Raw genomic sequence first — 12525 nt, 5'->3', positions numbered from 1 at the left:
TCATTAGCATGAAGGGGGGTGGGGGTGTGGAGAAGGGGTGGGGGGAGAGACACAGCAAAAAGCCCTGGCTTAGTTTTAGAGCCTGGGAACCGTGTCTACAAAAATGACAGCTAGAGCTTTCTGGCTGCTCTGTTTGATCATTGGATCATCTCTCGCAGCCCCAGTGGCGGAGAGAAAAGGTAAGATGGATTAAATGCTGAGCCCCGGGATGGGGAGGAGGGCGGCGGGAGGGGGAAGAGGGCGCGAGGAAGGGCGAGAGGAGACAGGGGTCAGAGTTTGCAAGAGAGGAGACTCCAGTCCGTGTTCATGTTCACAGGGAGCAAAATGTGTCCCCAAGATTTTGTGTGTCTTGGCAGCCTTTTCGGAAAGAAGCCAGTTCAGCTACTGAAATGATCTCGAGCGAGCCGGGCAGGCTGGAGAAAACTTTGCATGTTAAGTAGCTGCTCCATCACAGAGCAGAGAGTGTCAGAAGGGGTCACGGTGCGCCTTTCGGGAGCTTCGCCGGGAGGGCTCGCCGGGAGGGCTCGCAGGACGCTGCGGTGGCGCCGTAGAGCGAAGAGCGCGGGGTCCGCCCTGCGCCCGGTCCCGCGGGCGATGGAGCGCAGCGCTGGGTGCGTCCGTCTGCCGGGCCGAGGGTGAAGTGAGCAGAAATCCGACCTTCCTCCCTCTCCCTGCAGCCTCGACGAATGGCCCTGAGACACCTGAGTCTTTAAAACACACAATTTCATGCATGAGATGAAAATAAGTTACTGAGGGAATGCAGAAATAAGGGATTTTCTGTGGCGAGGTGTTTTTTGTTTTGCTTTTGGGGGGATGTTTTGTTCGATTCACTATCTCTGGGAAAATAGCTTCCGCACCTCACAGGGCAATTTACTTTGGGTTATTTTTCCACATGGAAACTGAATGACTTCAGTGGCTTTTAACCCAAATATCGGACAATCTTTCCCATGACAACAGATGGTGATATCAATGGGGAAGCAGTTGGGAGGTCAACAGTTGACAGTCAGGAATCAGATATCCACCAGAACTTTATTCAGCTGTGTGTGGGACAACGTTGACCATGATGAGTCAGAATCAACCTCTTTGCAAAAACATGAACTATAACCAGCTATTATTGCTGGGTGAAAGCTGATTTTAAAGGAGATTATCAACTTGGCAAGATAAATCACTTTAAATGAAGTGTCGCAAGAGCTGCAAATGAGACCAAGCTCTTCAATACAAGAGGAGAGAGATGCCGAAAACCAGCCGTTAAAACAACATAAAGAGAAAAATAAAGACAGGTTCTTGTGCCTGTTTGGAGGGCACTGGGACCCAGGCAAACCGGGAACTGATATTGTGTAACTGGGCATGGAAAGTTGCCCAGCTTCCAAGTTGGCTTAAGTTTGCTCACCAATCTGTCTGGAGCCTGGGGAAAATCATTAATAATTTAAAAATTTGTTTGCATGCCATACCATTTAGGAGTTTTTTCTCCATCATCAAAGGATGGGAAATTGTAAGCGATGTGTGTGCTTTTATACCTAACCAGGGGCCTCTCTGCCTCCCAGCCAGGCTTTAACAATCTTTCTTAGCTGTGGTTTACCAGTAAGTGGTGTCCAAGAAGCCAGCTAAAAATCCACTCACAAATGCTCAGTTCTGCAGAGACCAAGATGACAGTGTAAACACGGATGGGAAAACCAAATAGTTCTGTTGTCAGGGGCGCTTAAACAATTAGGAGAACCTGTAATATGAGACCTCTCCCCCTGTGGTTTGCTCTCAGTACTCTCTCAACAAACTGTACACAGCAAAAAGGCGGATGTTTATATATATATATATGTATATATATATATATATATATGAATGAAAGGGCAAAGTTTGTTCTTCAACCAGAGTTGTCAATTAAGTTTAGTCCTAGAACAAATAGGGGGATGTAATTTAAAAAGCTATCGATTTGTTAAGGTTCCTTTAAAAAAAAGAAATGTTCCCACGTGGTGAGAAAGTTTTGCTTAGTTGGCCTCATTCTTGGAGGGCAAGACCTAACCTAATCGCTGCCTTCCTCTGGGGCCTAGGAAACCGACCAGAGCCCAGGCTTCCCTCCCCTGACCACGGGGCACCTTCTCTCCCTTAGTTCTTTCCTTCACTTCCAGTCTCCTGGCCTCCCCAGGTCTCCTTTCGCAGGTGCCTGAGAAGTTTGCATTGTCCCCCATCTCCTCTCCCCTCCCAGGGTCCTGTCTTCTTTCTCCGCATCGGACTCTCCTCTCCTCCGCGGACTCATCCCCTCTGCCCGCTCGCCTCCCTCTCAGCCTCCAGGCCTCTCCTCTTTTCTCCCCACAGCCTCGCCGCCCCACGACAGGAACCCCAACCCCGGCGGCGGCGCTCCGGGCACGGAGGAGACGCCAGGGCCACCGGCGCAGCCGAGCCCCGAGGCGGCTCCTCCCGCCTGGTCAGACCCGCGCCGCCGGAAACCCCCGCCGCCAGCCGAGAACCGGACTGGCTTCCGGGAGGCCGCGCGCGCGCCCGCCGGCCCGCCGAGCCCGCGCCTCCCGCAGGCCGAGAACCGCGCGTCGCCGCGCCGCGCGCCCGCGCTGGAGTACGCCCCGCGGCGCGCGCGCACCCGGGCCCTGTGCTTCCCAGCCGCGCGCCCGCCTGCGCGCGCCGCCGACGCCCCCGTCGGCCTCGCTCACCCCAACCGGCCGCGCGCCGCCCCGGCGCCACTGGGACCGGAGCCGCCGCCGCCGCGCCTCGCCCCGCCGCAGGGGAACACGGAGCCCGGCGCCGAGTCCTGCGCGCACGCCTGCAGGGCGGACCTGGACGAGCGAGAGTCCTATTGCGCGAGCGAATTCGGTGAGCTCCGCCCCACAGCTCTTCCCGCCCGGGCTGCAGAGCCCAGGCCGCCGGCGAGCCCGAGCGCTCGGCAGTGCACGCCGACACCCTAAGCCAGTCCCTAGCGAAACCCACCGCCTCGGTCTTGCCGGCCCCAGGCCCGTGTGGACCTGTCGTGATTTATTAAAAACGCACTAGGTAAAGAGGAAGTGAGCGTTATGCATTTGTCCAAACTCTTTGTGTTTTGGAAGCAGCAGTGAACGGAATCGTGCATGATGTGGACGTGCTCGGCCCAGGGATCCAGCTGGTGACTCTGCTGGTGGACCGGGACGGGCTGTACAAGATGAACCGCCTATACATCACTCCGGACGGGTTTTTCTTCCGAGTCCACATCTTAGCCCTAGACTCCTCCAGTTGCAATAAGACATGTCCAGAATTTAAACCTGGTATTGAATCTGATCTAACTGACCACTTTTTCTTTTTAATGTACTTTATTTATGTCACCATTTGTAACTTGGGTGCCACAGCTCGCTCTCTGTTGGTCATCCTAGCACCTTTGAGGGGAGTGGGTATTCCAAAATGAATAGAATTTAGACGACAGGTATTATTTCAGCCACTGTGATTTAAGCTCCATCAATCCCCCACCCTCCGCGTCTCTGTTAAAGGTGGGAACAGCATGGATTGGTACAAAGCACTCAGTAAATATTCGTTGACAAGTTGAGTGCATGATGGACCATCGTTGACAGAAGGGATGCATAAGGGGCTCTGTTGAACGGAGTTTAGAAAAGTCTTTGGGGGAGTTGAAATGCCTCTCCCACGTCTTTCTAGTTGTACTCCAGAGAAATCCTGCTGATTCCTTGTGATTGGGACCCTTGTTCTGTAATGTTGACTGTTTACAGGCTGGTTATCTGGTTTTCTTCTAAAGGTCACTACTAGACTGTTTCCACCTGTTTTCTGAGGGTTATATATCTGAGATTCAAGATAATAGATTAAAGCGTAGTCGTTTCTTAAAGATCCTACATTTTCTTATTGTTTCATGGCATTTAAAAGACACTATGAATTTATACTTTTTTCCTCCCCCAGGAAGCAGGTATATTGTGATGGGCCACATCTACCATAAGAGACGGCAGCTCCCTACAGCTCTGCTCCAGGTCGTAAGAGGGCGCCTCCGACCAGGAGATGGACTGCTCCCAAGCAGCAACAGCTATGTGAAAAGGTTTAACAGAAAAAGGGATGTGCAAGTTCAAGGTGCAATTCACACCCAATGCATTTGAATGTACTATCCCAGCATTTCTGGATCATAAGACTTGGTATTGATCAACAAGATAGGAAAGGTCTATCTTTACGTAATGGGACTTTCCCTTAGAATAGGGCACGTGGCTCTTTTATATGAACTGCTGCATAGTTCTAATGCTAATCGTGAAGTTGTCACCTTACTTACAAAATGCTTCTTAAATGGTATGCTTCTGAACTTGGTGGCAGTTACTCTAGTGCCAGTAATGCACACAGCTACTGACCTGTCCCATTAACAGATCACTGCTTCATGCTGTTTACTTTTAATTATTTTAATTGAAATACATTCTCAGTAGAAATAGTTCACAAAAAAACATTTCCTTGATTTTATATACAACTTTGAATAGTTTATATCACGTATCAAACCAAATTTTATACCTAAACCATCACATTTTAAGTTCTGTACATAACAGTAAGTGCACTAGTCAAAGACGTATGATGTCATATAGAGCAAACAGATGGGTCAGAGCCCAAGACAAGTTATAAAGTTTTACAGTTAAAGAATACTAAAGGGCCTAATTCAAGCAAAATATTCAAACAAGCGTTTCTGATGTACCAAAGTGTAAGATAGTTTATTTTCACACCTCCCTGCTCCTAAAAAATGTGTTTTGTGCTGAACTGGCTGCTATCCCAATGCTAAACATATCCTGGGTGTATGATGTCATTTTTCTGTTAAGACCGTGTCATGTTTGTGTTCGTAAAGCAGTAAATCTTGCCTTGAAATCAGCTCTTGGATGCACCTGTTTGTTTTTTTTAGCCTCCCTGAAGCCTCTCTCCAACTTACTCCACAAACCCTGGAACCAATATTCAATGACAGCTTACAAGCATGTGAATTTCAAACATCTTCCAGTGGGTTAAAAAAGGTTTAATCACAAACTGAATTTAACATAGATTTTATACTTGAGTCCACAGAGGTATTAATAATTTTCTTCCAGAAGACCAAGCTCTACTTCAGTTCGTTTGAAACACTGAATAGACATTGATACCCCATGGTTGAAGATTACTGCCTAAAGAAAGATAAAAAGGAACTGCACCAGAGAGCAAAGAGCCTGTTTGGTCTTCAAGGAGACGCACTCAGTGAGCTCAAGAAATGGCTTGAGTCTGTAGTGGCACACACAGACAGCCATTAGTGACCAGACAGCCCTGCAGGACATCAGGACGGGGCACTAGACACACTTCTGAGGGAAGCAAGTAGCAACCGCCTAAGACATAACATCTGAGAGTGACGGGAGATACGGTTACCTTATTTGTCCCAAACATGGGCAAAGAGGTAAAATGAAAGTTGAGAGGTCCTATTTTTCTGTGGATAAAGCATTACTGAAAACAATTTCAGAGAATTTTCCAAAAATGAGTCTTGCCCAAATGTATTAAAAATCATACTAGAATTGCTTCTTGGGAATCAAAAGCATTACTACATGAACCATGGGCAGTGTATGTAGCAAACGAAGGGCTTCTGGGTTCATTTTAGGATAAAAATGAACTCACGACGTCAGCAGCAGTAGTCACAAAAATCAAAGCCCAATTTTTAAATGTCACAAGGCTAAGTAGTGACCTTGAGTAACATGGTGGGAAAATAACAAAATGGCCATACAGATCAATTATTGGCCGCGTGGTCAGATGTTAGAGCAAAAAGTTATATAATTATGCGCTGGTTTAAAAGAGGAAGAAAATCACTTTTACATAGCCTGAATGTTAGGATTTGATTAGACTGATTTCACAGTACTAGTTTCTGAGAAGTTTTAGAAACACAAAATGTCCCAGAACTGTGGGACCTGTGTGATGTTAGAAGGCAATGCAGTTACTCTGTACACCCTGGCAAACACAAGCAGGCCACCTGCGCTTTAGAAACCTCCTCTTAAGACTAAGGCTGTCATTCAAGACCAGGTTTGCAATGAAAGTCAAGTGGTGGGTGTGGGAATGGGCACAGGAGACAGGGAAAAGACTGGGAACTCCAGGTAAGCAAAAAAGGTGAAAAATATTTTCAATATTCATTCAGTACTTTGGATATAATCTTTATTTTTTTTATTATTATTTTATTTTATGTTTTTTATCTTCACCCGAGGACACTTCCATTTTTTGTACAGATAGAGTAAAGGGAGAGAGAGAAAGAAACATTGACGTGAAAGGGACACATCCAGTGGTTGCCACCCACATGACCCAAGCAGGGCCGGGGACAAACTGCAACCAAGTTACATGCCCTTAGCGGGAACCGAACCTGGGTCTCTCTGGACCACAGGCTGGTGCTCTAACCGCTGAGCCAAACCGGCTAGGTGGATACAATCTTTAATTTTATGGAAAAATATGAATTAGCAAATTAATTGTAGTTTCTAATCCTTTTGTTCAATTGGTGATTTTTCTTAGCACATGAGCTTGTGCTCCAAAGACTAAAGGACTTGGTACACATGTAATAGTCCCTCATCAATAAAATACTCTAGTGCCTTCAAGAGGAACACATTAGTATCCCACCTTCAAATTAAGCTGCAAGAATTCAAGGGAAAAAGAGTATTTGGTTTTCTTTTGGTAGGGCAAGATCTATAAAACATACACTTTTTTTTTTTTTTTTGGTACTAGCTTTTTACTGTCTTTTAAAGATATCACTTTGTGCTGTTTGTACATATTTCTCTTAAAATCATTTTTAAGGTTTATCAAACATGTACACATAAACACCTAAAAACTGACCCAACACCAATAATGCACAACTTCAATTTCAGGAACAGGACTTTATCATTTAAAAAATTATTTCTTCAGTTGAATTTGGTCCCAATTGGATAAAGTAGGGTATAACATAAGAAATGCCTTTTCTTTCCTTTTCTTTTTGCTATTTTATTCTAAGTATCTAGAAGGGTCTCAGAATATTTCATATTACAAATACGCCCTGGCTGGGTGGCTGTTGGTTGGCGCGTCATCCCGTACATCAAAAAGTTTGCAGGTTTGATTCCCAGTCAGGGCACGTACCCAGGTTTTGGGTTCAATCCCCTGTCAGGGAGTGTACGGGAGACAAGCAATCAATGTTTCTTTCTCTAAAATCAATAAAAACATCCTTAGGTGAGGATTAAAAAAAAAAATTAAAAACATTTCTTGACTAGCTCTGTCCAAGTACTTTGCCCATGAGATACCGCCATTCTCATTTTGAGGACTACAAATTTGAGACTCGGGCAACAGCCTCAACCATGAAAAGGGTGCATTCTGCAATAATCACGGAGCTCTGTGTAGCTCAATCTGTAAGTGTGCAGATTTAAAAGGTCACCAGGTTGGCTCTTTTTTTTTTGTTGTTGTTGTTGTTCAGACAGGGAGGGAGGGAGGGAGGGAGGGAGAGAGAGAGAGACATCAATCTGAAAGGGACACATCAAGTGGCTGCCACCCACATGACCAACCAGGGCCGGGGACAAACTGCCCTTAGTGGGAACCGAACCCGGGTCTCTCTGGACCGCAGGCCGATGCTCTAACCGCTGAGCCAAACCGGCCAGGGCCAGGTTGGCTCTTTTAATATCAGAAACACACAAAGATGCAGGGAGGCTGCCTAACAGAAATGAACAGGAACAAGGAAAGAACTTTTATTTGAAAATTCTAGGAAGGTAGATTACAAACAGCAGCAAATGTCAATGTCTCTAAAAAATACTCCAGGCCACTTGAAATATAAAAAGATAATTGTTTTACTTTAGAAAATCTCTCTCTAAAAGTCCACAACTTTTAAAAGCTTACCTATTGCAGGACATTAACTAAAATTAAATCCTGCAGGATTTGGATAGGAGAAAAAAAGCTTTACCATTATTATGAAAATACTTTTCATGTAGTAGTTTCAAGGACTGTGAATTTGGCAGGTGAAACAACGCGTATTGAAAATACCTTTAGCCAAGGAAATCTATTGATGTAAAATAAATATATTTACAAGCCCAAAGATTGGGTAGAAAAATCCCAACAGTATAACAAATATGCATTCTACTTGGGCTATTGAAAATAAAATAGCTGTAATATATATGTACATCTTACCAAATAGAAGAAGCTTTTTAAAGAATACTCATCAAAGCAGCTTTTGAAACTCTGTATGTGTTATAAGAATGTATGTTTTTCAAAAATTACCTTTGGAAGACTAAAGCTCTGTAGTTGATAAAACTATAAAATGTCTGTTATTTATATGGTGATAGAAATTGCAAAAAGCTTTACAATATTAAATACATATATGAAATTAACATCTTCTCGGTCAGAGGATTCTCATAAAATTTGCCTTTTTTGTACAATTTGGCAATGCCAACAGTTACAGAAAATATATCAACCAACCAACCACTGTTTCATTAGAAACTGCACCAAATCCAATGTCAAAAACATTACTTTATTTTTCTAGGATGAAATGTCCTATTACGTACAAAAAGAATTGCTGTTTAGAATTTGCCACAATCTGTTAAAAACATAGCAATCTATTGCCTACAGGTAGGAAAGTTCTTGCCGCAACAAGTTTTAAATGATTTAAGCCCATATCTATCTATCTATCTATCTATCTATCTATCTATCTATCTATCAATAAATAGTACAGAAATACTGTGATGAGATGCAGAATAGTTTTATGGTTCATTAAAATGTAGGATTCTTGCATCAGCACAGTGCATACAATATGTAACATTTTTCAAAAGTAAAAGGATAAAATAACCTATATTTGATTACTTCTATGTTACTATTTTAAGCAAAAACAGCTTTCATGTTAAGCATTAGTCTCTTTAGTTTGTAAGCACAGGTTTACGTGACATTTTCATGTACAAAAAAGCAATGGGCTTCATTAGATAAAATTAACCCAGAATAACCTGTACACCTGAGCCTGTAATAAGAAAGAATTGGAAACTGTAGCAACATCTTTAAGAAACTAAGGTCTGGGAAAGGTTTTGCATAGCAGGGTGATATTAAACAGAAGGAAACTTTTTAAAAACATTAAAAAAGTGGGACAAAGCTAATATGATTTAGTGCAAAATCTAGTAAAATTTTTGCAAAGCTACATAAACCAACCATGGCAGATCTTCTAGAAGCTACTGTTACAATGCCTTGATACAAGTGTCAAGTTACAACACTGAAAGGAAAACATGCAAGTATACCCTCCTCCACTGTTTCCACCCCCTCCACTGCTTACACTACTTTTTCTTATGTGAAAACAAACAATTCAACCAAAAAACAAAAATTACAAAAAAGAGATGCCACCTAAAAATATACCCTTCATAAACTCTAGCTGTGACGGGTCATTTGCCTGGTATCATATAACGAACAGATGAAGGCAATGTGCTTCCTCATGTGACCTTTTAGTACGATCAATTGACGCAACAGGACTAGCACCCCTGAAGATTCTTCTTTGAAGCGATGACAATGGGCTGGGAATTATAAAATGAAGGGCGACTACGATATCCTGGACAAACCCAGGTACGATGAGAGGATTCTGCCTTTTATTTACCTCGCAGCCCTCCCTTTCCCCTCAAAAGCTTACTATAGATAATCATTAGAGCACATTCAAAGACACCATCTGTGGGAGAAAAATGATCTCCATTTATTTTGTTTCATATACATCCATAGTTGAATTTTAATACAAAAAGAAAAAAATTAGAATCTGACAAATGTTTACAAACAAGATACCTTCAAATAGATTTTTACTCATTTTAGCCTGGTGCAGAGTAAATGACAAATTTTACTGTTATATTCAAGGCAACAGAGTCTGTAGTCCAGGACCATTTAGCCCAACCTTTATGCAAGCTTAATTTTTATCTACCATGAACAATAAACTCATTGTTGATTCCCAGTTTTGTGTGTGTGTGCACATGTGTACATAGCAGCTCCTTTCATAGAAAGAAAAGACATCTAGAGGTCGTCTTGTACTTTTACCTATAGGAATCATGATAAGATACAGAATGGATTACATGTAACCAGGGCTGGATTTTATAAGAAAAAATAATTAGCTGACAAATGAGGGCAGCAATAAAAAAGCGTCTTTTTTGCAACAATAAATAAATACAGTCAAAAGTTTTCTGAGAGACTCTAAACCAGCTTCTTCACTGAAGAGCAGACGTGGCATTTCCATGGAGTTACACTTGACTCCATATTATCTTTTTTTCTTGCTTTCTTTTTTCTTTTTTTTTTTTTTTTTCAATAAACAAAGTTTTCCCGCTTCTGCCACAATAGTAAAACCATTTGATCTTGACAAGATAATGGTGTCGGTTGACTTCGCTTTTCCCTTGTCCGTTGGACAAAATTGGTCAAGAATAAAATTGGACTGTTATGACCAATAAAAACAAAGTTTAGGTCAAGTCTTGTCAGGATAACCTGACTAAAAACATCTGGCTCCTTAATTTAAAATAGTTCAGACAACCAGATTCTTCCTGTGTTTTATGTTTAGGTTAACACGCTGAACTTTAAGAAGCTGATGACTGCAGTTTGTTGTTATGAGACCTACAGAATACAGAAAAAAGGGAACAATTAAGCACCCTTCATTTTTTACAACAATGATGCTTTATGTGGATGCCAAGGTCAATCTGTCTGGGGGAAGCAGCCATGTTCTTTCATCTACCCTTGGTGAGCAAATGTATGAGAACAAGTAAGAAACTTTTAACCTTAAAATTAAAAAATTTCACTGTACACGAAACATGAAAATTCACCAAGAAAAGCCAGTATTTAAAAAATATATATATTTCCCTAATAAAAATTACATTTTTAGCCAAAGGGACAAATAGAGACATTTACATAAGCATTACCATTGTAAACGGTGTGTGTGTGTGTGTGTGTGTGTGTGTGTGCACGCGTGCATGTGCTTATTTACATTGATTTGGGGAATGTGAAGGAAAGAAATTATGTTAAAAGAGAAATAACAATATTAAAATCACATTTTTCTATTAAACTCCAGAAAGTCTCCTTTCTAGATTCACAGTTTTATTCACAACTTTTGTTAGTAAAACAAATTACTGTACAGTTACCAGGACTAAGTCAAAGTATGTTCTATTGCAATAGTGTATATAAATACAGCGTTTCAGGAGTTTACAATCTTAAATACATTGTTCAACATGGCTGCTAGAATAGATGGTTTATTACTATACATCTGTTTTTAACATTTAAAAATTATATTAACTAATCTGAACTTTGGGGTGGCAATTTTGAATTAGGTAATCACGTGGTATAATAAAAGCGTGACCCCAACATCCAGTTCTGATTCCAGTTAAAAATTCAGACTAAAGATATCACAATCTGTAAGAAAAGAAAGAACATGGATGGTATAAATGATGAATTGTAACAAAGTGCAGTAATGAAAATAATTTGCAATGTTGGTGATCATAAATTAAAAGTGGGGGGAAATATGGCAAAGGAAATACTGGAAATCCATAAATAAATCAAATTTCAATGACTGGCCACATGTGTTTCTTTCTCCTCAAATTAGCAAATCAAAAAATTCCCTAACATCTCTTCAATTATAAATTTTTTATTTAAGCAGAACTGAGCAAACTTCTCAATTGGCTCCCATGTTCTTATTAAAATTATGTAAACTTGAATATACTAAAAAGCCCTCCTGAGTGGCCCCTTTACTATGCAGATCTAGCTCCTAAACCCCTTCCCTCCTTCCCCAATTCTTCTGCATCCACAGGCCCAAAGGGGCTTTCCTCTCCAGCAGCAGCAGTTGCGAATCAAATCGCCCAGCTTCTACCTCACAGTTACCACCAAAGGCCATATAGCCTCTCCAATTAAACACTTTTTAAGAAATTTATTCCGAGAAGTAATTGTTGGTTGTATCAATCAAAAAGCATGAAGAGGCCTGTGAATAAGTTGTCGTCCTATGTCTTATCTTTACTTAACCAGAGTCCAGGCTCCCTAGGATCAATCACTTAGATCTTCAGTTCTTAGGTAGTTAGATTTGTTAGACTGCTCTTTCCTGTTTTATCAACTTTATATTGTTCAAAATCCTGCTATGGCAAACAGAACTGAACTCATGGAATCATTTTCCACTCCCTTCTTTTTTTTTTTATCCTCACCCGAGGACATTTTTCCATTTTTTGTACAGATAGAGTGGGAGGGAGAGAGAGAGAGAAACATCGACGTGAAGGGACACATCGAGTGGCTGCCACCCACACGACCAACCAGGGCCGGGGACAAACTGCAACCAAAGTACGCGCCCTTAGCGGGAACCGAACCCGGGTCTCTCCGGACCACAGGCCGACACTCTAACCGCTGAGCCAAACTGGCCAGGGCTCCACTCCCTTCTTGAGTCCAAGTTTTATTTCCCTATATATTAAATCTTTCTAGAGGCTGATTCTAAAAGTTGAAAACCAATGTAGTATTTACGTTATTATGACTATGTAAATATTTTTCTCTGTAGCATCTACTCCTTTGATAAGAGGGCATTGTCAGTATTCCTATGCAACTTAACTGTGTTTCTTTTTTTTTTTTATCCTCACCCGAGGACATTTTTCCATTTTT

The 12525-nt window shown here is 41.9% G+C and overlaps 2 protein-coding genes across 15 annotated transcripts in view; one reads left to right on the top strand and one right to left on the bottom strand.

Moving 5' to 3' along the window:
• Positions 1 to 68: 68 nt before the first annotated feature.
• On the top strand, positions 69 to 4207 carry CUNH17orf58 (chromosome unknown C17orf58 homolog). The gene is made up of 4 exons (XM_036268768.1): positions 69 to 179; positions 2311 to 2820; positions 3054 to 3245; positions 3883 to 4207. The coding sequence occupies exons 1-4, from the start codon at positions 104 to 106 to the stop codon at positions 4071 to 4073; spliced, it is 969 nt and encodes a 322-aa protein (XP_036124661.1). The 5' UTR covers positions 69 to 103; the 3' UTR covers positions 4074 to 4207.
• A 5386-nt stretch (positions 4208 to 9593) lies between these two features.
• BPTF (bromodomain PHD finger transcription factor) overlaps positions 9594 to 12525 on the bottom strand; it is a 149651-nt gene continuing 146719 nt past the window's right edge. For 10 of the 14 annotated variants that reach the window (XM_036269408.1, XM_036269412.1, XM_036269411.1 and 7 more), the window contains one exon: positions 10194 to 10512. In XM_036269408.1, coding sequence (XP_036125301.1) covers positions 10476 to 10512 — 37 coding nt within the window. In that variant the 3' untranslated portion in view covers positions 10194 to 10475. Of the gene's footprint in view, positions 10513 to 10972; positions 11302 to 12525 lie in introns of those variants that run through there. The other 4 variants (XM_036269415.1, XM_036269418.1, XM_036269416.1 and 1 more) reach the window with 3 other exon arrangements.

Source organism: Molossus molossus, unplaced genomic scaffold (assembly GCF_014108415.1).
Source record: "Molossus molossus isolate mMolMol1 unplaced genomic scaffold, mMolMol1.p scaffold_m16_p_19, whole genome shotgun sequence".
NCBI classification, from domain to species: Eukaryota; Metazoa; Chordata; class Mammalia; order Chiroptera; family Molossidae; genus Molossus; species Molossus molossus.
The sequence above is the reverse complement of the archived record's forward strand: the minus strand, read 5'-3'. Positions and strand labels throughout refer to the sequence as shown.

Coding starts and splice junctions, on each gene's coding strand:
- CUNH17orf58 (XM_036268768.1), top strand. CDS start 104: ATGACAGCTAGAGCTTTCTGGCTGCTCTGTTTGATCATTGGATCATCT. Junction 180..2,310: donor CCCAGTGGCGGAGAGAAAAG/GTAAGATGGATT, acceptor TTCTCCCCACAG/CCTCGCCGCCCCACGACAGG. Junction 3,246..3,882: donor ATGTCCAGAATTTAAACCTG/GTATTGAATCTG, acceptor TTCCTCCCCCAG/GAAGCAGGTATATTGTGATG.